Source organism: Gymnoscopelus braueri (assembly GCF_963280865.1).
Source record: "Gymnoscopelus braueri genome assembly, chromosome: 7".
NCBI classification, from domain to species: Eukaryota; Metazoa; Chordata; class Actinopteri; order Myctophiformes; family Myctophidae; genus Gymnoscopelus; species Gymnoscopelus braueri.
The window spans coordinates 55,775,076-55,800,574 of record NC_137608.1 but is presented as its reverse complement, the minus strand read 5'-3'; the positions used below and the strand labels follow the sequence as shown (position 1 = coordinate 55,800,574).

The window sequence follows — 25,499 nt, the reverse complement described above, 5'->3', positions numbered from 1 at the left end:
CCGTGCACGAGCACATTATACATGAATACACACACAGGAATACGCTTTTACGTGCGTATCTCGTTGCTAAGTTTCTTCTGCCTCTTGCCTTCCTATTTTTTCTGCAATGGGGAGGAAATAGTGGAATAAACAATAAACACTAGAGCGGAGGAGAGCCCAGCGGGGCATTCACACTTCTACACAAAAATAGTCAAATAGGTTTGAAAACAAAATATTAACAAAGATCAACGGATCAATGTGTTGAATCGCGGTGTGTTTCAGCGTGTAGATCGGCTACTTTCACAATCTGTCCTAATGTTAGTGTTAATTAACAGCTGCTCACTCACTGCCAGACCGGGCGGGGAGGAGGGGCCGCTTCAGCTCTGAGCAGATCCACATGGACACACATTCAACTTGAGGACGCAGCACGTCATGATTATTTTAGGGGGAGAAAATATCAGTATAAGCTTATCTTAATGCCTATGACAGTCTAATGCTATGGTGACTAATTGTAGTGTGTGTGTGTGTGTGTGTGTGTGTGTGTGTGTGTGTGTGTGTGTGTGTGTGTGTGTGAGTGTTACAGATCAGGAGAGAAGATCACATGCATGGTGGAACATCCCAGCCTGACCGCGCCTATCAAGATGGACTGGGGTCAGTTACTGTAATCTACTGTAATGTGTTACACTACACTCTGTTTTAAGGGTTAAAGGATTATTCTCTATTTTTACCTGAAGGTATATTTGTTTTACAGAAAGTAAAAACAGCACTCCATAAAAATAACAATAAAAATACATGAAAACTTAAACTCCTAAAAAGTAACCATTTTAATTAGAAGGTCATGACAGGAGTCTCACCTACTTAGAGCTTATAAGTGTCTTGTCTAGATGAGGTACATCATCTTTGTTTACTAATGGCTGCTCCCACATCCACATGTTTCTTTTTATATATCTGTTTATTGGGTTTTTTACAGGTTATTTTTCCTCCCATATGAGGACAACATTCGTAAACTCAAAATGCGTGCATATATATTGTACATAGGTACCCCACATTTCCCTCCCATCCACCCACTCCTCCTCCCACCCACCCACTCTTCCCGGTTACTGAGACAATGCTACAATCAAAAAACATTAAAAAAAAATATATATATATATATATATATATATATATATAAACAACTTTCCTTTCTCTCTCCTTCGCCGCCTCCTCTCCCCTCCACATCCACATGTTAGCTACCTGTACTAAACATATTATACACAATAAAACATAGTTGGCTGCTACATGACTTCAGTAGTTGGCCACTGATATAGTTTACTTTATTGTAATCTGTTTACTGTACAGTTTAACTGTACTGTACTCTGTCTTATATCACATACTGTGTTTGGTTGTTGTCATATTATTGTCAGATGACTCCATGCCAGAGTCAGTGAAGAACAAGGTGTTTTAATCTACTGTAATAATATAATATAATATCATATCATATCATATCATATCATATCATATCATATCATATCATATCATATCATTATTATAATATAATATTTGTGTTGACAGATTTCTCCATGCCAGAGTCAGTGAAGAACAAGGTGGCCATGGGAGCATCAGGTCTGGTTCTGGGTCTGGTCTTGTTCCTGTCTGGATTCATCTACTTCCAGTGGAAGAAACGAGGTGATTAGCATGTTTAATTAACATGTTTATTACATGTTTAATTAACATGTTTAATTAAGTATTATACTACCAGTGGAAGAAATGAGGTCAGATCAACAGAGGATCACATGACATGTGGAACCCTCACAGAAATGCAAACAAACAAACATACAAACAAACATGTAAAGCCACAACCTAAACTGGTTTACATTGGTTTAGATTTAGAACCTTAACCGGTTTAGACCAGTTTAGACGACCTAGTTAGAGGTCAGTCTGTCTGTCTGTCTGTCTGTCTGTCTGTCTGTCTGTCTGTCTGTCTGTCTGTCTGTGTGTTTTAACTGTCGCTCTTCTTCTTCTATCAGGTCGTATTCTGGTGCCGACAACCAATGACGATCTTTAGACTCCTCCCACACACCAGGTTCACTTTCTTTTTAATTCACTTTTATTTAAAATGTATAAAAGTGTATAAAACTAGAACACATTCACAAAACAACATGCTGGTGTAAGAAGTGAAACAACTAGACTAGGATACTAATACAAACTACTGAATTAATTAACTTATTCAACTACTTTGAACATTGATTTTCAGAGATGTAACTAATTTAATTTCTTATCATAATTAATCTAATAATCAAATTTAATAATCAAAGAATTTAAAGTTGTATCAGACGTCACTGATGACAATGTGGTCAGATGTATTGATTCATCAATCAAATATTCATTAATCAAATATAAACATGTTTAACGAGGCACAATGGCGAGGCGCAGTGAGAGAGTCAGCATAACCTTGCATCACCAGACTTTCCAATGATTCAGTTCATTGAATATAAGGGAAGGTTGTTCTAAAGTGTTAACATGTTCACACAGTTAATACATTCTGATTCTTATTGGTTTATTGTCTTTTCACAGAACACCTGGGTGTGTTTTCAGAGAAGCAGACAGTCATTGCTGCCCCCTGGTGGAGAGAGGAGGAAATACATGCTTGTCCAGCTTTTAAATATTAATAGTCATAACAGCAGCACAATGATGACATCATCAATCTTTTAAATAGTCATAACAGCAGCACAATGATATCATCAAGCTTCTAAATAGTCATAACAGCAGCACAATGATGAAATCATCAAGCTTAAAAATAGTCATAACAGCAGCACAATGATGACATCATCAAGCTTTTAAATAGTCATAACAGCAGCACAATGATGACATCATCAAGCTTTTAAATAGTCATAACAGCAGAACAATGATGCCATCATCAAGCTTTTTATATAGTCTTAACAGCAGCACATTGATGACATCATCAAGCTTTTTAACAGATGTGTCTTTTAAACAAAATGCTAAGGATAATTAGTGTGGGAGATTCATCGAACAACTGTTATAGTGTCTGTGGTCAGAAAACACAAACATAACATGTCAGTGACAACACTTGTACTGAGTTCTACACAAAGTGATAATCAATGAGGAGCCGGTCATTATTGAGAAGTAAACCCAGACAGGGTGATTAGACCCGATAGCAGAGGGTCTTTATCACCCTGAAGGGCTTTATTTAAGCAATATTACACGAGAGGGTGTGCTTTACCGTCATTATTGGCACGCCTGTGATGCGGTCAGGAACGAGGCGAAGCCGAGTTCCGCCGCATCACAGAAGTGACAATAATGTAAGGTAAAGCACACCCTCGAGTGTAATATTGCGATTATACAACAGTTACCAACAAAACACATCCAAATGTATTCATATTGTGGAGCAATTCAAAATAAAAATGTTTCGCTATTATCCGTTTCCCTGTAAAGAGAAGAGTTTTTCCACTGAGACATTAAATAGTCCCTGTAGCAGCGCTATGAGCCTGAGACACCGTCTCATCAACACAGCCGCTCTATCTCAATAATTGCGCAGTGGAATGAATTCCAGTAGGCTATATGCTCCGTCGTACGACCGTGTCACGTGGCCAAAATAACTGATCTACAAGCTGACAACGCGTCGCGATGGCGACGTGTTGTGAACTTGTAGATCGGCTATTTTCGCTGTGCGATACCTTCGTACGATAAAGTATAACATACACTGGACTGTTAACGAAATGGGAGTAATTTTACTTTAACACAGGAGGATATTTATAACCTTCTAACCATTGATCAACCGTAAGTTCACCAAATAAGTCAAAATTAACAACATAGTCCATTTTGCATAGCTGTTTGTTCTCCAATGGCGGCGGTGGGTCAGGCTACTGTCTGTTTGTTTTCCTACCGTGGGACAACGTGACTTCACAGCACAGCTGTCCCATATATGGTCTAATCAGGTGCGGACTGCAGTGCGGAGTGATTTATTAAAATGATTAGACCCGTGCTATGATGCTGGTTTGAAGCACGGCTAGAAAGCTATTTCAGCCAATCAGATTGCTTGGTCGGAACTACCTGTTGTATAATTCTCAATAATGACCTGCTCCCCATTGATTATCCTGCTTATTTCATTTTAGTTCATACAGAGCAACACGGTCGCCTCAGAAAACAAAGGGAAGTGTTGATAGAATAGATTTATATTCAGTTACTGTATTGATTATTTATGAGTCTTTGATTAGACAACAGTCTGTTATTGAGTTCAGAGGTCATTAAGCAAAAGAAGAACGCTGAATTCAGTGAGTGACCAATCAGAATCAAGCATTCAACCAAGCCGTGTAATAAACTATATTGAGACATTAAATAAACTAGACCATACCCGGTGAAGTGCGCAGGCGAAAGTAGTTGCAAACGTGGGGTTATTGCATGTCCTGTCGCGCGCCCTGTTGTGGCTCCCTGGCAGAGGGCAGACGTTGGTGTTGCCATGTTCGCCTATTGTAAGCGGTTTAGGGCGAATATTGGTGGTAGTGTGCTTTTGGCGTTGGTTGTGAAAGTGCAGGTGGGTGTGGGGACGCGTTGTGAGCTTGTAGATCTGCTGTTTTCCAAGAGGCAATGTATATGTGTGAAGGAGCTTTGTGTGGCCTTCTTTTCGTTGACCTTGTTGCTTGTAGGTTGCGCTTCGTTTGGGCTTGTTTTCATAGACCTTGCTGCTTGTTTCTCGCGCGAAACGTGGCAACCCTGTGCAGTGTGATCTCCCATTGTTTGACACATAAACGCTAATAATAAGCTGAGGTTTGTTGAAATTAAAAAAGGGCTTCGCAGTTGTGTTCAGATGGTAATGGGCAATGGCTGTGTGCAAAATCAGATCAATTTTGCTCCAGGCAGTGAGAAGAACCGGGCACACATTTTTGCTCTCAGAGGTTTTTGCTCTCAGAGGTTTGTGGAATTATAGGAGGATGATCAAACACACAATCAGAGTTCTTCATAACATTAATATTAATATCCATCTGAATGGAAGTCAGTCAGCCATGTTTGTGAAAAAGGTTTTACTATTTTATAATTGACCATAAGTCATTTATTATGTAATCATTTATAATGTGTGATAATTAATGTGTTACGATCATTATACATCACAGTTTCCCTGTGATGGATGGACCTGGACCCTCTAGGGTGGTCTGAGGTGATGGGTGGACCCTCGTCCAACCAAATTAGACAATGGTGGGCCTTCACAGTCTAGGAAATGAATATGAAACACTGATGACATGCAATCATGTATATTAAGTAATGATTTATATGTAATCATGAGCAGGGGAGCAGATCTCATTACAACTTAGGAGGGAACCACAAACAAGGACTCTTCTCATCAATAACATCCCCAACATAGAGTTAACACTAGGATTTTAAACTAACTAATAATGTTCACAATGTTTACAGTTTGTGTGACATTTGGTATAAAAAACAAAACACCAAATCCATGTTCAATGCATGAAACAAACTATAATGTTATGATGTAAATAATCCATTAGAGGTTGACATCACATGATTTAACTACAAACACATGAACATGAACACATGTTTAACTGAAGGTTTTACAAACATTCATTCTTTCACATTAATTCACATCATTCATGTGTCTAATTCAGACAGTTTAGATATTCCTTGGTCAGTATTATTTATCTTTCCGTTTTTCAGCTCCACTGTTGTGTTTCTATCCGTTCATATTGGCTGAACTTCACTCATTAAACTAGTTAACAGCTCTGTGGACAAGTGATGATGATGAAGATGATGAAGCTTGTGGATTCATTTATGTGTCAGTTGTTGATGATCAGGACACACAGGTGGCAAAAACAAAACCTTCACAAAGTATTGTGTTTACTGTATGTTAGAATGATTTCAAAAGTGGAATCAGCTTCTATTAAATATAGATTTTAAATTATATCATTTATTTAAAAATATTTTATTGGAGGAACATGTCAGACATGTCCCCTCCTTCCCCCCTGGGATCTGCACCCCTGACCATGAATGGTTTGAAGTTCAGATGTTAGATTTTGGCTTTAATTTGCTTGGTTTGAATGGAATGTCACAATATCAATAAAGGAATAAGAAACATATTTTGGCCTCATGTTTTCTTAAATTTCACTCATACAGTATTTTATCTTAACTGTCTTTTAAGAGAAAATACAAGAGAAGCCAACCTCCACATTCACCACATGTGTTTTTCCCCAGGTGTGCTGAACCATGTGTCCTTTCCATGTCCTACCTGAAGGCAGCGTTCAAGATCATTGTAAAACAAACTTTTGGATATTACTCCTTCAGAGTACACATGATCTTTATAGTCATGTGATCAAGATGGATCCGTTTGATTTTTCATATTCCATCCTGATTGGCTAAGATTGACATCTAAAGTTTGCAGGAGTGGCCAGTTTTTAACAAAATGCCGCAAATCATGAACGCAGTGTCCGATTGAGGTAAAACGTTGCACGCACATTTGCACTACGTTGAGGAACAAATGCCACCCTTTCATCATTGCCCTATTATAGTGCAAGCAGGAGGTTGTGCAAAACTGTTTTTTCCCCTACAAATGCAAATCGGTACATATTATCTCTTTAGTCAAGTGATCAAGACGGATCAGTCAAATTTTTCACATATTTCCACATTTGACCCACATCTGAAAATATGTGGTGCCAGGGATCCCCATACAATATTTGTGTTAAAATGTTTAAAAAATATTCGAAATATTTTACTTTTTTCCCCAATATTTTTTGAAAATGGCAGAACTACAAGCTCACAACATGTTGTGATGTGACGCATTGTGAGCTTGTTGATCTGATTTTTTAAATAGCCCATGCAAAGTGGTAAAACTGAGCCTTGTTGCTTCTTTTGGGCTTGTTTTCATAGACCTGGCCGCTTGTTTCTTTTGAAAAATCTGGCAACAGACTGATTTACACCCGCAGTAGCCTACTAGGGAAGAGGTGAACAGATATTGAATGAAGCATCACACAGAGAAAAACTCAACGGCGCCCCCTGTAAGAGGCAATGGTGGCGCCCTGTAGAAGGCCAGCAATAAGGTGACAGACGCGTCGCATTTTCGGGTCGTTTATTCGCGTCGCGTCACCCCCGCTGTGTAAAGACCTTTTACTCAGGTAAATGTTGAACAATAGACTTTTACTTGTAACAGAGTATTTCTTCATTGTGGTATTGATACTTTTACTTACTTTTTCCACCACTGGTAGAGACACAGAACAACACGTGACGCGTGTATCTACAAACTAACAACGCAACGCTGCTGGTTTTTGTAGATCTGTTCTTTTTGGCAAGTTACACCATCATGCTATGGAGAATAAATGAACCCTTACGTAAGGATTACAACTCGTAAGGGACAATAGATTATTATTTAATATATTTTTTTGTATTACTTGTGTTTTTGTAGGCCACTTTAGGGCATACCAGTTAGGGCCTTTTTGTGGTGCCACATATAGAAAACCCATTAGAGATTTCAGAAAATATTTATATAAACGTTTTTAAGCCTGGAACCAAGCCATCCAGGCTCCTGGTGAATCATGACCATAAAGTATTTGATTCTGTCAAAAAAGGGTATTTATTAAATATCGTATATAATATATTATAATTATATATTTTTTGACACAGAATCAAATGTCTTATGGTCATGATTCACCAGGAGCCTGGATGGAAAATTAGTTTCCAAACTCACAAGCTGGTGAGCTTGTAGATCTGCTAATTTCACTTTTGATACTATTCTATGATGAAGCAAAAAAGAACTGGGGACCCCCCCACAAATAATCATATTTGAACTGGGGACCCCCCCACAAATAATCATATTTGAACTGGGGACCCCCCCACCCTGATAATCACTTAGAATATAGGAGTTGAGGCATTACATTTTCGGTTGAACAGATAGGCCTACATATTGTGAAAATAGCAGATCTACAAGCACACAACGACTTGCGTTGTAGATCATCTGTTTTCATCATTTTTGCCTTTCCTTTATTATTTGACAATTTGGCCAATGACCAGTTTTTACCAGCTTGCAAAGCATGCTGGTCTTAGAAGAGACTGACCTACTAGTCATCCATGTGTTCGACATATTCGCGACATGTTTTCAATCATTGGCTGTCCTTTAAGCCAATGGGGATACTTTCCCACTTTCCCATACTCTGAACGGGCGGTGTCGTCGTCCCAAGCTATGGTATTAGACACGCCTCTCGCCTCTAGGGGTACTTGCCTCTATGCCTACTACACACGCCTGCCGTCGGTTCGAATCACCGTGGCACAGAGTAATAGTAATATATAGGACAAAATTAAAGAAAAGTACTTAGTACTTAGTCAATGTACTTAGTTACTTTACGCGAACGGCGTTTTCCTATTTCCTATCGCCGGCTGTGTTGTTGATGGACAACAGACGCCCGCTTATACAGTACTTGAGTCAATGTACTTAGTTACTTTACACCTCCTCTGTGTTGTAGGCAGACAGACAGAGAACATTTTCGCCGACTTTAGACCGGGGGGGGGGGGGGGGGGGGGGGGTCTGAAAGCAAGGTGGTATACATGACTACTCATGTCTTGTTATAGTATAGTTTGTTGATTACTTTTGATGCATTAATGGTCTTTTTCGTTTTCTCTCTCCTCTTTTTGGAGGTATTCAAAAGGTCTTAAAAGTCCTTAAATTGTCACTTCACTGTCATCTGAGGACCTGGCCCACAGGTTGAGAACCACTGGCTCTAATAGACCGAAACGTTGTTATATTCCCATTAAACTTGTATTCTTATATTTGAGGACAGTGGCCCTCATTTATCAATGGAGTGTAAAAAACGGCTTATATTTTTGCCTATATTTCGCCGTGACATTTATCAAGCGATCCTATACAGCCAATCCTAGCGTACATTTGGTCGGAGCTTTGATAAATCTGATGGCTGAAACCGAGCGTCATTTAAATAACACGCCTTCAAATATCCCCGAAACGCCCCGATTTTACGACATGAAGAACCAGAATACGACCAAACATTGGAAAGCCAATAAGAAATGGTTTCCCCCGCCCGCCTGGCTGCCTGTCAAGTCACACACACACACACACACACACACACACACACACACACACACGCACAAACCTAACTACTTGCAAGCCGAACTGTCTTTCATGTAAGTAGGCTAGTAGCCTACATGAATGACAGATTATGATACCAATCACATCACCATCAGTGTTTCCCCTGAATGCATTAAGCAGTGGTGGGCCACCACCCCTTAAATCAGACCGCTACAGTATGATTTTTTCTGTAAAAAATACATTAAAAAAATGCATTGATATAATGCTCAAATGCTCTCAGGCAGTATATTTTCCTAAATCTGGAGACAATTCATATGTAAACTATACAGATTATTACTGTGCACATGTACTATATAAGATGTAAGACTTCGTGTTTGAGCATAAATATGCATTTTGAGAACATTTTGTGCAGTCCTGCCCCACACCTTCAGCTTCTGGCTAGGGGAAACACTGGCCATGAATGGAATATGTTTTTGTATATTAATTTATTTAACCCATACCGAGCAGTGTGCGTTCGAGTTACACTAAAATAAAGCAGTCATGTAGGCTTCACAACGCCTGGCGATGCGACGTGTTGTGAGCTTGTAGATCTGCCATTTTCAAATAGCCAATGCAGCCAGATCTGCAATCTTATCTGAATGACTGTTAAAGCAGTTTGTTTAAATTAGTTTATAAAATGTTATATTTTCACAGGGATTATTTATGAGTGTGTTAGATTATACATGTTGGAGTGGATACATGTGTTCAGATGCCTGTCAGATGGTGAGACAATGCTGATCCACATGTCTACAATGGAACAAACGGGTTTAGCCAAAGACAACAACTGCCTCCGACCTGACGTGAGATCTGAGCGTGCGGTACGCTGAAATGAAAGTCAGGATACATTGATAAATGCTGAAAGTTGCTGTGATCTCGCCATACGCCCATTATTTGGTCTGCACCGCGTTGATAAATGAGGGCCAGTGTGTTGGTCCTCTACCCTCCCCTCTCCTCTCCTCTCCTCTCCTCTCCTCTCCTCTCCTCTCCTCTCCTCTCCTCTCCTCTCCTCTCCTCTCCTCCCCTCCCCTCCCCTCCCCTCCCCTCTCCTCTCCTCTCCTCTGTTACAAAACACTTGAACCTTTTATCAGCTTGACATTCAAAACAAACTTTATTCATATAAAATGTATGTAAACAAAACAGAGCTAAATTCAACAGAGTAAATTGGTGATTGATTGGATCTTCACTGTCTGTCTGTCTGTCTGTCTGTCTGTCTGTCTGCCTCTCTGTCTGTCTGTCTGTCTGTCTGTCTGTCTGTCTGTCTGTCTGTCCTCAGTCTGTCTGTCTGTCCGTCCTCAGTCTGTCTCCAGTGAGTCATCCAGTCAGTAAAACAACAGTCAGTAGATAAACAGTCAGTAGATAAACAGTCAGTCAGTAAAGAAACAGTCAGTAGATAAACAGTCAGTAAAGAAACAGTCAGTAGATAAACAGTCAGTCAGTAAAGAAACAGTCAGTAAAGAAACAGTCAGTAGATAAACAGTCAGTCAGTAAAGAAACAGTCAGTAGATAAACAGTCAGTAGATAAACAGTCAGTAAAGAAACAGTCAGTAAAGAAACAGTCAGTAGATAAACAGTCAGTAAAGAAACAGTCAGTCTACATGCGGCAGGTCTCATGGAAAGCCTCCAGGGTCCTAAAGTCTCTCCATGTTGGAGGAAGTCCATCCTGAAGGAAACGCCCACAGCGCTGACAGGAGCCCTGGAACAACTTGATGTACGACCTCAGCCACGTCTAACACACAACATATACACAATATTACATATGAGTTAAAGTTCTCTACATGTTCACAACACGTCACACTGTCATCATCATCACATCAGCACTATTGATGACAGTATTGATAAGACTATTGATAACACTATTGATAACACTATTGATAACACTATTGATAACACTATTGATAACAGTATTGATAACAGTATTGATAACAGTATTGATAACACTATTGATAACACTATTGATAACAGTATTGATAGCACTATTGATAACAGTATTGATAACACTATAGATAACAGTATTGATAGCACTATTGATAGCACTATTGATAACAGTATTGATAACACTATTGATAACACTATTGATAACATTATTGATAACACTATTAATAACAGTATTGATAACACTATTAATAACAGTATTGATAACACTATTGATAACAGTATTGATAACACTATTGATAACACTATTGATAACAGTATTGATAGCACTATAGATAACAGTATTGATAGCACTATTGATAACAGTATTGATAACACTATAGATAACAGTATTGATAGCACTATTGATAACAGTATTGATAACACTATTGATAACACTATTGATAACAGTATTGATAACACTATTGATAACAGTATTGATAACACTATAGATAACAGTATTGATAGCACTATTGATAACAGTATTGATAACACTATAGATAACAGTATTGATAGCACTATTGATAACAGTATTGATAACACTATTGATAACACTATTGATAACACTATTGATAACACTATTAATAACAGTATTGATAACACTATTAATAACAGTATTGATAACACTATTGATAACAGTATTGATAACACTATTGATAACAGTATTGATAACACTATTGATAACAGTATTGATAGCACTATAGATAACAGTATTGATAGCACTATTGATAACAGTATTGATAACACTATAGATAACAGTATTGATAGCACTATTGATAACAGTATTGATAACACTATAGATAACAGTATTGATAGCACTATTGATAACAGTATTGATAACACTATTGATAACACTATTGATAACAGTATTGATAACACTATTGATAACAGTATTGATAACACTATAGATAACAGTATTGATAGCACTATAGATAACAGTATTGATAACACTATAGATAACAGTATTGATAGCACTATTGATAACACTATTGATAACAGTATTGATAACACTATTGATAACACTATTGATAACACTATTGATAACAGTATTGATAGCACTATAGATAACAGTATTGATAGCACTATTGATAACAGTATTGATAACACTATAGATAACAGTATTGATAGCACTATTGATAACAGTATTGATAACACTATAGATAACAGTATTGATAGCACTATTGATAACAGTATTGATAACACTATTGATAACACTATTGATAACAGTATTGATAACACTATTGATAACAGTATTGATAACACTATAGATAACAGTATTGATAGCACTATAGATAACAGTATTGATAACACTATAGATAACAGTATTGATAGCACTATTGATAACAGTATTGATAACACTATTGATAACACTATTGATAACAGTATTGATAACACTATTGATAACACTATTGATAACACTATTAATAACAGTATTGATAACACTATTGATAACAGTATTGATAACAGTATTGATAGCAGTATTGATAACAGTATTGATAGCAGTATTGATAACAGTATTGATAACAGTATTGATAGCAGTATTGATAACACTATTGATAACAGTATTGATAACAGTATTGATAACAGTATTGATAGCAGTATTGATAACACTATTGATAACAGTATTGATAACAGTATTGATAACACTATTGATAACAGTATTGATAACAGTATTGATAGCACTATTGATAGCACTATTGATAACACTATTGATAGCGGTATTGATAACACTATTGATAACACTATTGATAACAGTATTGATAACAGTATTGATAGCAGTATTGATAACAGTATTGATAGCAGTATTGATAACAGTATTGATAACACTATTGATAACAGTATTGATAACAGTAGTGATAACAGTATTGATAACCCACCATGAAGGAGCGGACCACCACATCAGAATGAATGATAACTGATCAGTAGTATTGATAACAGTATTGATAACCCACCATGAAGGAGCGGACCACCACATCAGGCATCTGGGGCAGCTGGTAGTGGAGGAGAGCTGTGGTAGCGTGGTCCGTAACCTAGCAACAACACAAACACATTTCACTGAGAGATGATCATATTCTGAACCATTCACCTCAAAAACATTTAGATTATTTTGCTTGTAGATTTTTCATTGTGTGTGTGTGTGTGTGTGTGTGTGTGTGTGTGTGTGTGTGTGTGTGTGTGTGTGTGTGTGTGTGTGTACCTTCTGGAACACCAGATGTTGAGATTTGGACCAGATGTCAAGCTGAGAAGAGACAGGCAGACACACGTTACCATGGAGATCAGATAACCTCTGCCAATTGCTATGGTTACAGGCAGCAGGCAGACAGACAGACAGACAGACAGACAGACAGACAGACAGACAGACAGACAGACAGACAGACAGACAGACAGACAGACAGGTACCTTTCCGTCATCAGAGTAAACGTTCTCATTGTATCCTCTGACGATGGTTCTGTCGATGAACAACGACCTCATCACAACGATGGCCTTCAACACCTTACCCAGAGTCACCTGGCAGAGAAACAGTTTTACATCATTTTGCAATACTTTACAACACTTTACAGCACCTTACCCAGAGTCACCTGGCAGAGAAACAGTTTTACATCATTTTGCAACACTTTACAACACTTTACAGCACCTTACCCAGAGTCACCTGGCAGAGAAACAGTTTTACATCATTTTGCAACACTTTACAACACTTTACAGCACCTTACCCAGAGTCACCTGGCAGAGAAACAGCATGCATTTATCAGACACTCTTTATCCAGAGTGACTTACAACAAACAAGGTAAACACATACATAGAATGTAGAGAGACAGTGCATTGTCTCAGTAAACTAAGATCACAGGTAAACAATGAACGGCTATTTTGGCTTCCATAGAAGACATGCTGCTGGCTTATATAGAATCCAAATGACTGAAATCAGTCGAGGCGACTGAGAACTTCAACCCCACGTTGACATGAGAATGTTTGAAAACCACTGGTTTAAACAACATTAGGAAACAAGCCCAAAAAAAACAACCCACAACTACCAATATTTACTAGCAACTTTACAGAAAAACAAGCCCAAAGTCACTTATAATAAGCAGACATGGCAACACTGGTCAAGTTTAACATAATTACAACATTTTACCTAGAGTCACCTGGTAGAAAAACAACACTTTACAACACTTTACAACACTTTACAACACTTTACAGCAGTAAAGATCCTGGTCAACTTGAAAATCTCAAAAGTGAATTGCAGAATTGTATAAAAAAATAAAAACTGAAATAGAGCACTTTTAAACATTGCGTGTGTGTGTGTGTGTGTGTGTGTGTGTGTGTACCAGCAGTACAGCCGATGTTCCGTTGGGTCTGAACAGTTCGATGGTCATGTCAGGAAACATCCTTCCAATACGAGAGATGACGTCATCCACATACCTACACACACACACACACACACACACACACACACACACACACACACACACACACACAGACATTTTTTATTTTTTTGGCGGAAGCACAGTGTAACCCTCAGTGATTAGTAACCATCAGGGGAAGCACAGTATAACCCTCAGTGATTAGTAACCATCAGGGGAAGCACAGTGTAACCCTCAGTGATTAGTAACCATCAGGGGAAGCACAGTATAACCCTCAGTGATTAGTAACCATCAGGGGAAGCACAGTGTAACCCTCAGTGATTAGTAACCATCAGGGCCCAGCCAGCACGCCCACGTGGGACCCATATGGGCCCAATGCGGGCTACTTGGGTACCAAGTGGGCATGGGCTTGAACTGGGCAAATTATGAGGGTCCCACGTGGGCTGCATGTGGGCTAACTGGGCGTGGGTTGGAAGCGGGCAGCCCACGTGGTTCCCGCGTGGGCTGCATGTGGGCTAACTGGGCGTGGGTTGGAAGCGGGCAAGCCCACGTGGTTCCCGCGTGGGCTGCATGTGGGCTAACTGGGCGTGGGTTGGAAGCGGGCAAGCCCACGTGGTTCCCGCGTGGGCTGCATCTGGGCTAACCGGCATGGGTTGGAAGCGGGCAAGCCCACGTGGTTCCCGCGTGGGCTGCATGTGGGCTAACTGGGCGTGGGTTGGAAGCGGGCAAGCCCACGTGGTTCCCGCGTGGGCTGCATGTGGGCTAACCGGCATGGGTTGGAAGCGGGCAAGCCCACGTGGTTCCCGCGTGGGCTGCATGTGGGCTAACCGGCATGGGTTGGAAGCGGGCAAGCCCACGTGGTTCCCGCGTGGGCTGCATGTGGGCTAACCGGTATGGGTTGGAGGCGGGCAAGCCCACGTGGTTCCCGCGTGGGCTGCATGTGGGCTAACCGGCATGGGTTGGAAGCGGGCAAGCCCACGTGGTTCCCGCGTGGGCTGCATGTGGGCTAACTGAGCGTGGGTTGGAAGCGGGCAAGCCCACGTGGTTCCCGCGTGGGCTGCATGTGGGCTAACCGGCATGGGTTGGAAGCGGGCAAGCCCACGTGGTTCCCGCGTGGGCTGCATGTGGGCTAACCGGTATGGGTTGGAGGCGGGCAAGCCCACGTGGTTCCCGCGTGGGCTGCATGTGGGCTAACCGGCATGGGTTGGAAGCGGGCAAGCCCACGTGGTTCACACGTGGGCTGCATGTGGGCTAACCGGTATGGGTTGGAGGCGGGCAAGCCCACGTGGTTCCCGCGTGGGCTGCATGTGGGCTAACCGGCATGGGTTGGAAGTGGGCAAGCCTACGTGGGTCCCGCGTGGGCTGCATGTGGGCTAACCGGCATGGGTTGGAAGCGGGCAAGCCCACGTGGTTCCCGCGTGGGCTGCATGTGGGCTAACCGGCATGGGTTGGAGAAGGGTAAGCCCACGTGGTTCCCGCGTGGGCTGCATGTGGGCTAACCGGCATGGGTTGGAGGCGGGCTAGCCCACGTGGTTCACACGTGGGCTGCATGTGGGCTAACCGGCATGGTTTGGAAGCGGGCAAGCTCACGTGGTTCCTGCGTGGTCTGCATGTGGGCTAACCGGCATGGGTTGGAAGTGGGAAAGCCCATGTGATTCCCACGTGGTGTACATGTGGGCTAACTGGCATGTACATATGGGCTAACTGGGCATGGGTTGGAACACACACACACGCACGCGCACTCACTCACTATAAATCGATTAATGTGTAAACAGAAACATTTGTTTTTGTTTTTTGTTTTACCACTGCCAAACTAAACGCTAAGGCCAAAAAGCCAAATCTACAAGCTCACAAAGACGGACAAAATATTCAACCCCATTTTAAGTTGTACTATATCTTCTTCTTCTACCCCGGATTTTAACCCAGTTTCCTGCACAAGTGCTGACATAATATTTACCATTAAGATAGAGCCTGCCTGCTCAGGGGATGATTTCAATCTTGACCATCGGGTCAGAATTTGTGTCAGATCCTGTGTCTAGGTGAGACATGACCTTTGACACAATCAAAATGTCTCAATAGAAGAGCAGGGAGACAAAATGCAACCACCCCAATAATATAGTATAAGCTATATTGTATGAACATACTCTACCATACAGATTGGACATTACATTGTATTTTTAAGTTTTTAAGTATTTTGTGTTTGTTTATTAGAGATGGCCATGGCAGGTTAATTGTTTAACTGTTAACCGTTTAACTGGTAACCATTAAAAGGATCCCTGGCTAATAAACCAATCTACAAGCTCAAGCTTGTAGATCGGCTATTTTTGGCAAAGAGGTTTGGTGTAGAGGGGGAAAAAAGAGCAGACCAAGTACAAGTTTACTAAGGGTTTAAGTGGTTAAAGGGGAAGCTACCCAACTCACGTTTTAAAACTTTTTTTAAAGTATAAATGTGTCGTTTGTGATAGGGAGCAATGATAATACAATTTGTTCATAAGCTTGTGGATTCAGAGCTTTCTGCTTTCTTGTGCCTCTTCAAGTCAAAGCATTTTTGTATTCTCCTGGTCAAATCCAGACTAAATCCCCTCCCCCTGCCTGCCTGTTAATAGCTGTCTCTCTCTGTGACCACACATGGCAACAATGAAACAATGGGTATTCAAATTATCACTTCAAAGCCATGCCAGACTAGTCTGGGGTTGGAGGTTGGTGGTTTAGTTTATTTCTTTCTTTAAAAGTTAGTTTTCATTTTTTATTGTAATATGGATTAGTCAGACAAGTTAAAAAAAAAATAGCCTTAGCTTAGGCAGCAGTGGGGACACACATTTCTTCCTTTTAGAAAGACAGAGAGTCTTTTTTTTAAACATAATGAAAACAAGAAGCTGTGTGTGTGTGTGTGTGTGTGTGTGTGTGTGTGTGTGTGTGTGTGTGTGTGTGTGTGTGTGTGTGTGTGTGTGTGTGTGTGTGTGTGTGTGTGTGTGTGTGTGTGTGTGTGTGTGTGTGTGTCTGTGTGTGTGTGTGTGTGAGAGAGAGAGCTTGGGTGTTCATTTAGAAAGTCGAATGTTTACATCAGCACAGGTTATGTTGATAAAGGCTGGTGATGTTTGCTTGTATGCAGTATTACACACTATACTTGAGACAGGCAAGGCCAATGTATTAAGTTTTCAGTTAGTATTTTATTGTTATTTATTTATTGTTTATTTGCTCAGGCATTTCTAAGGACAGCCTAAAGGTCCTGCTTGCTTTGGGTCCTAAAGGCCCCCTCTTTTTGCCCACTAAATTCAAATTTAAACTGACAAAGGAATCAAGGAGCAAACAGCAAAGCAGAGAGGAGGATTGCCTTGTGATGGATTTATTTCTGCTTTCATAACTAAGTAAGTAAATATTTAAATGCTGTACTGATCTCTTTAAGTAGTAGATTGTGCATTACTCTGTTCTCAAGCTAAACTTTATTTTCATGCTGTTTTATGCTGCTCAGTTTAGGCATTCTTCCTGCTTGTCTTGGTGAATCATTATAGTATGCTAGCCAAGGCATTAGCTGAAACCTTTACAAGTATTATATATATATATATAGGTTGGTTCAAATAGTTCTGGAGGGGCCCAAGTATAGACCCCTGGGAACACCGGTCATTATATGGTTTACGTTTAAAGTTTAACATTTTGAATTTTTTTTTTCTTGTAGATGCCAATGATTGTTTTGTCCAGGCTAAAGTTGCCATGGTTGGAGATATCGGAGGCTCTTCACTGGATGATGCTACCAATGTCGTACCTCCTCTCACATGATTTGGCACTCCAGTTCAACCTTTTTGTGCCTAACGGCAAGAGGAAGTTCAGAGACCTGCTTCTTTATGTTTGTAAGTTTGGGTATTTAATTTTCCTTTATCTGTCTAACTTTAAATGTAATTTGGCAACACATTTGTTGTATACCAGTAGAAGGCATGCCACAGCATATACAGTAATGGAAAGTTTCATAATTCTATAATTTCTAACAGTTGGCTTCTTGTCATTTCTATTAGGAGGACTGAAGGATGCAGAGAGGAGGCTCTCCAAGTGGTTCACCGGGGCTCGTGATAGAGGTGGAAACAAAGTTTGAGCTCAGAGACAGCTTCCACAACTGGATGATGCACCACCCCAGTAGACAATGTCTCTGTCTCTCTTTCTCTCCCCTTAGCAGCACAATGCTTGGGGATACTGGGGATTTAAACAGAAAGGCTCAAGAGACACCCAGGCACACAGAGGGCCCAGATTAATCTGCAACATGAAACTGGATCTCAGAATCCCTCTGCCCTGTTACATGGACAATGGAAGTTTTTGATGCACCTCTTATACACTATTTATTTATTTTTTGGACCATTTTTATTCTTATACTTTGTTCTGTTAATAGTCTCTGTGGAGCATTGTCGGAATATTATTTTGCATTTTTGTGATTTTATGTATATACTGTATGTACACTTGCACATTTGATGTGTGTGCCATCTCTCTTTATTGTCATTGTATTTTCATTATCTTGTAATATTGTTTTTAATAAATTTGTCAAAATATATATTGTCTATTTTCATCCTGGTAAAACTGAAGACGTGTAAAATCTTATACCCAATTTTTACTTTAGGTGTGCTTACAAGAATTAACACGGTTCATGTTTGCTGCTTAATCTATTTTATTTATATTTAAATCTTATTAGGACCCACGTTGGAAATCAAAGGAACCATTGCACAAACAAACTCAGTTAGGACCCACCTTGGTCCCATATAGACTTGCCTAGTTGGGGCCCACCTGGGGCCCAGGTAGAACCCACCTAAAGCCCACATGGGCATCCCAGTTGGGACCCACCTCGGTCCCATATAGACTTGCCTAGTTGGGGCCCACGTGGGGCCCAGGTAGAACCCACCTAAAGCCCACATGGGGCCCATGTGGGGCCCAGGTAGTACCCACCTAAAGCCCACATGGGCATCCCAGATGGGACCCAAGTGGATCCCGCTGACATGCCGACATGGGGCCCATATGGTTTAGCCCACCTTTAAACCATATGGGACCCACCTAGGGCCCCGGTGGAACCCACCTAAAGCCCACCTACATCCCAGTTTGGACCCACCTCGGTCCCATATAGACTTGCCTAGTTGGGGCCCACGTGGGGCCCAGGTAGAACCCACCTAAAGCCCACATGGGCATCCCAGTTGGGACCCACCTCGGTCCCATATAGACATGCCTAGTTGGGGCCCATGTGGGGCCCAGGTAGTACCCACCTAAAGCCCACATGGGGCCCATGTGGGGCCCAGGTAGTACCCAGCTAAAGCCCACATGGGGCCCAGGTAGAACCCACCTAAAGCCCACATGGGGCCCATGTGGGGCCCAGGTAGTACCCACCTAAAGCCCACATGGGGCCCATGTGGGGCCCAGGTAGTACCCACCTAAAGCCCAAATGGGGCCCACGTGGGGCCCAGGTAGAACCCACCTAAAGCCCACATGGGGCCCATGTGGGGCCCAGGTAGTACCCACGTAAGGCCCACATGGGCATCCCAGATGGGACCCAAGTGGATCCCGCTGACATGCCGACATGGGGCCCATATGGTTTAGCCCACCTTGAGCCCATATGGGACCCACGTGGGCGTGCTGGCTGGGGGGATGGATCATACTGGAGATAAATATTCTGTGACGACTTGAAAAGGTAAGAAAATCCAAATATCGCTGGCAGTGGTTTTGCCAGAAATAAGTCTGGCAGTGAAAGAGTTAATAAAGTATTCAAATCAATCATAAAAACAGCAGTACTTACTGAGGAGGCAGAACCAGAGTACTGGGCTGGACTTTGGGACGTCTCTTGGCCGACGCTCCCATCTGATTGGCCGATCGTTTGAGTGACTGCTGGTTCAACAAACTGGAGGCGAGGCCAGCGTGGTACTGGAGCTGGAAATGTATTCAAATATAAACTTTCACCTCTGTGCTTGATTAGGAGCCGTCACAATTATTATATATTTTTTGCATAATCGTCATAATCTTTTCCTTGTTGATTTTTTTTCATTTAAAAAAATAGTGGAACTAGCAGATCTACAAGCTCACAACGCGTGGCATATTTCCACTATTCATGTTGTTGTTTTTTAAGTATAAAGTAATTTCTTTGTATATTTAGGTTATTTGTCATATCTGCACCTGTGCGACTTCAAAGCCTCAAAGCCAAACATAAATGTCATTTTTATACATAATTATGTTCCATAATTCAACATACATCGTTAATTGTGTGACAAGTAATGGTCATGTAAATGTCAGAATGTTGGGGGGGTCCCCAGCTAAATGTGTAAATACAGTGTCACACTCATTTCAACCACTTTAACCATATTTTAAACTTTGGCTATTCAAAAATCATAACATTTGTGCAAATCTTTGATTTTTTTATTTATTATTAAGCGCACATTTGTAACTCAAATCTTTGCTTCTGAGGATTCTACAAATGTCTTTTAAATCCTAACAGTTTTTGTTTTTTAGAACATATGTTGCATAATATCAGTGGTTCTCAAACTTTTTCATGTCAAAGATTGATTGATTGATTGATTGATTGATTGATTGAATTTTTGATTAGGCAAAAGAATGTAAAACAACACAGTTACATTTATAATACTTTTGTCTAAAAGGTCCGACCAAAAAAGTAATTGCGGACTTGTTTCCGTTGGGGTCCTTGAATTAATTTCATAGACATAGTAGCAACCAAACAGTTCAAATCAAAATAACCCCCAAAATTATATGTATTTGTCAGCGGACCCCCATGTGTTCCTGGTCTTAATGGGTTAAATCATGATGTGGTTCTCTGTTGGTTCCTATTCATGCCTCTATTATATTCCTGAGTCAAGTGTGACACCAAGTGGTTATATTTGGTATGACATGTGTCTGGTAAACCAGGTTGAAGACGTTGACATCAGTTCAACTCAACTAATGCTTAACCTTTGAACCCTGCTGTTCTGTACCAAAAATACACATCTACAGAGTTTGTAGATCGGTTATTTTTCTGTGACGAACACATGGAGTTCGTGCTGTGGACTAAAATAACCACTGCATGTACAGTAACATGTACAGTAACATGTACAGTAACATGTACAGTATGAATGTGTGTGGTTGTTTGCAGTTACTCGCAGTAGGAGTGTAACTGTTAACACAATCAAACAAAACGATTTAAAGCCTGACTATGTAACCTTTTAACAACTATATAGCATAAAGTTACATGTTTATGAAATAACAAACATCCTTCCATAAATGTATAGACTCAGGGGGTCCCTGCTAGGGGCTTGACTGTATTACTATGTATAGACTCAGGGGGTCCCTGCTAGGGGCTTGACTGTATTACTATGTATAGACTCAGGGGGTCCCTGTGTCGTATATTATGAGGCATCAGACCGCGTGTTAGCAGGCTTGTAGTTGTTATAAGAAGTGGAGGAGAAGAGACAGAGACGGACGTCAGGGTTTCCAGGTTCTAGAATCTCCAGTGTGTTTATTCAGAGTCAGCAACAAACAACCAGCATTCAGAGGAGCAGCCAGGAGCAGAGCCCCTGTCCACCCTCCAGCCTCACGGCTTGTGAGAGTGTCCTCCTAAAGTCACATTACAGTTTACTTTTATGCCCTGTATTTCACATTTACATTTAGAACACAGGTGGTTGGGTGGCAGAGAATCCCCCCACCAGCTGTTGACTGTTCAACTTCTTTGATCATTCAAGTGCCTGGAGGAAGGGAGTGGAGACAATGTGGAGACTTCTGTCTCCCCAATTGGTAATGCTAATTCCACCCCCACCTGGCTAGGCCCATCAGCCACCTCTGAATAAGCTCTCCTGTGCACAGGCCAAAGTGGACTTGTGATCCCAGTACTGCTAACATATGGTTTTAGATTTGTACATTATGTTATGAGGGTTTTACTTGCATACTGTTCAGATACCACACAACTATTCCCCCCACGAAAGAATTAAACTTCTTTCGCAACCAGGTATATTAAATAAAACAGTTTGCAAGAAAAACATAAAAAAAACAACATCCTGCTACACCTACACCCCCCAAGACCAATCAATGGCTGAAACTTAAACAAAGGACATTTAGGAAGAATTAACATCAAACATCACATCAGACAAAACAACTTAGATACAAGCATCAAAATTACATAATGGTCATACAGTGATTTACCTTAAATTTCAAAATAAAACCTTATTCACAGAAAATACATCAATACGGTGCTGAACTTTCTCTTTATACCACTTCTTCACTTCATCATAACCATGTCTCGAAAATAAAAACACCAGTCAAAATGCATTCTCATTCAATTAGTGCGCAGGTCTCTCTGTTGTCTTTAACCCTAGGATAAAATATTACACAGCAAACAAACTTTGAGTGCTGACAGAATACAATTGAAATATAAATTACACTAAAGATGCACTTCTCCCTACCATTGTCCCCCCACGCCGAGCACCAAACTTGTAACCAAAGATAGAACCTTTCGAGTACTCCTATTAACTACACATGATAACTCAACGGAGATGCCTACATTGATAACAGAAGAAAGTGTTTCTTCAATGAAATAATAAAACAAAAAGTAAACTCACATTAAATACAAGCGACCAGAGAGTGTAACAACTAAATCCTCACATCACACTTTTACGCACGGCAACAAAAATAACGCTCCGTGTTTAAATCACTTTATCACTAAAATACAACCTCTCGTCCCGAATGTTCAGTGTTCCCTCCGATAATGCTGCTGTTGTAGTCTCTACCTTAATGTCCACGCACCCAGCAGAATAGCCGAGCGCAGGTCCAGATGGTTCCATTGTTCCAGCCAAAAAAGATAGCCTCTCTCCATGCTCACCTCTCCACCCCCCACGGACAACTTTGACACAGAAAGTTTTCCGCACCGCCGTCTCCCAGCCAAGCGCACCAACGCCGTACCCAGATTTCCCAACAGATAGCTGCATTCTAACAACAGAGCGCTCCACTTGCGATCGCTGAAGATGTGTTACCACACTCTCCACGAAGAACCCCATCATCGCAAGTCCTCCACTCTGCCGGCACCCGCTGTCCTCTCCCCACAACATACCCGCCACGAAGAAATTCGACACACCAATTTCTCCGCACTGCCGTCCGCACCGCAGCGCGCCCTTCTAGCGATCGCAGAAGATATGTTGCGCAGCCAGATGAGTCGTCCAGCCGTCCTAGATCTGGTCACGAGCGGCCGCGCAGTCATCACAACGTCGCCGTCGCAAGGCATACATCGTAGGTCGCCCTGAAGCCTCCATGGTCTGCTCCGCGGTGGGCCTCCTCGCCGTAGGAAGACCTCCACGGGTCCGATCCTCCGCACAGGCCCGCTGCTGCGGCCACCTCAAAATACACAGGTTCTTCTCTAAAGCGCCTTCGGTAAGGAAAGCAACAATAGCCGCTGGTTCGCCAAATGTCGTATCTGATGAGGCATTAGACCGCGTAATAGCAGGCTTTAGATGTAATAATATGGAGGAGAAGAGAAGCAGACAGACGACAGACGTCAGGGTTTCCAGGTTCTAGAATCTCCAGTGTGTTTATTCAGAGTCAGCAACAAACAACCAGCATTCAGAGGAGCAGCCAGGAGCAGAGCCCCTGTCCACCCTCCAGCCTCACGGCTTGTGAGAGTGTCCTCCTAAAGTCACATTACAGTTTACTTTTATGCCCTGTATTTCACATTTACATTTAGAACACAGGTGGTTGGGTGGCAGAGAATCCCCCCACCAGCTGTTGACTGTTCAACTTCTTTGATCATTCAAGTGCCTGGAGGAAGGGAGTGGAGACAATGTGGAGACTTCTGTCTCCCCAATTGGTAATGCTAATTCCACCCCCACCTGGCTAGGCCCATCAGCCACCTCTGAATAAGCTCTCCTGTGCACAGGCCAAAGTGGACTTGTGATCCCAGTACTGCTAACATATGGTTTTAGATTTGTACATTATGTTATGAGGGTTTTACTTGCATACTGTTCAGATACCACACCTGCTAGGGGCTTGACTGTATTACTATGTATAGACTCAGGGGGTCCCTGCTAGGGGCTTGACTGTATTACTATGTATAGACTCAGGGGGTCCCTGCTAGGGGCTTGACTGTATTACTATGTATAGACTCAGGGGGTCCCTGCTAGGGGCTTGACTGTATTACTATGTATAGACTCAGGGGGTCCCTGCTAGGGGCTTGACTGTATTACTATGTATAGAATCAGGGGGTCCCTGCTAGGGGCTTGACTGTATTACTATGTATAGACTCAGGGGGTCCCTGCTAGGGGCTTGACTGTATTACTATGTATAGACTCAGGGGGTCCCTGCTAGGGGCTTGACTGTATTACTATGTATAGAATCAGGGGGTCCCTGCTAGGGGCTTGACTGTATTACTATATATAGGGGAGACAATGAGTTTCATCTAAGGCAGAACTGCCAGTCAAAGTGAAGACTGGCCAATCACAGCGTGTCCTCGCCAGACATGCTTGCAGAGACTCTTGGGTAATGAAGTCAAAGACGTTGATTTTCTTTTTAAATCGTGATCATTTGTGCAAATCTTTGAACATATGTTTTTAAAGCGAACATTTGTAACTCAAATCTTTGCTTCCATTTACATTATTATTTTAATAACTTGTAGATGCACATTAACTATTATTAATGGATTTTTTCAAATGTATTCCTTGATCAGTGGTTCTCAAACTTTCTCAAAATTTCAAGGACCCCCCTAGAACTCTGAGAGTGTACAAATGGGACCAAATGGACCTGTTACGTTACAGACCCTGTAAGGGTCCATTTGGAACCCACCTCAAGGAACCACTGGACCCCCCACTTTGAGAGCCACCGTCCTAGATTATGTTTAAATGACACACTGGTATCAGGTCGGTACTCTGTATGGACCGATACGCAGGTTATAGGAACTGGTGTCAAGAAGGAACTAAATGGTATGTGTCCATCTCTACATGCCATGTGAATACAATGTGACACTTATCAATGCATTCATGTTTTGTTTGGTCAAGAGCAGAGTCCTCTATAGGGGGGGGTCTTCAAGGTTTATAAGACCAAGGACCCCCTAGCTGAGAGAGAGAGATGAAGCAGGGACCCCCTCTATATTGTATAAAATTGTTTTAGTTTTTTTTACTTGGTCTGCTCTTTTTTCCCTCTACACCTAAACCTCTTTGCGAAAATAGCAGATCTACAAGCTCACAACG

The 25,499-nt window shown here is 41.4% G+C and overlaps 2 protein-coding genes across 3 annotated transcripts in view; one reads left to right on the top strand and one right to left on the bottom strand.

The window, feature by feature from the left end:
* The window catches only part of LOC308089526 (H-2 class II histocompatibility antigen, E-S beta chain-like), a 130,032-nt gene that overhangs the window by 42,947 nt on the left and 61,586 nt on the right, over positions 1-25,499 (top strand). The window contains exons 6-9 of one of the 2 annotated variants that reach the window (XM_080434306.1): positions 563-630; positions 1,531-1,644; positions 1,986-2,041; positions 2,533-5,802. The exons of the other annotated variant lie outside the window; for it this stretch is intronic. Of the exons in view, the coding sequence (XP_080290432.1) occupies positions 563-630; positions 1,531-1,644; positions 1,986-2,023 (220 nt within the window). The 3' untranslated portion in view covers positions 2,024-2,041; positions 2,533-5,802. Of the gene's footprint in view, positions 1-562; positions 631-1,530; positions 1,645-1,985; positions 2,042-2,532; positions 5,803-25,499 lie in introns of those variants that run through there. 2 annotated transcript variants of the gene reach the window in all.
* LOC308088274 (mediator of RNA polymerase II transcription subunit 27-like) overlaps positions 10,644-25,499 on the bottom strand; it is a gene marked incomplete at both ends in the record, with an annotated part of 18,249 nt that continues 3,393 nt past the window's right edge. The window contains 6 exons of the mRNA XM_080432675.1: positions 10,644-10,778; positions 12,916-12,993; positions 13,161-13,202; positions 13,364-13,471; positions 14,287-14,347; positions 20,087-20,217. Of these exons, the coding sequence (XP_080288801.1) occupies positions 10,644-10,778; positions 12,916-12,993; positions 13,161-13,202; positions 13,364-13,471; positions 14,287-14,347; positions 20,087-20,217 (555 nt within the window). The remainder of the gene's footprint in view (positions 10,779-12,915; positions 12,994-13,160; positions 13,203-13,363; positions 13,472-14,286; positions 14,348-20,086; positions 20,218-25,499) is intronic.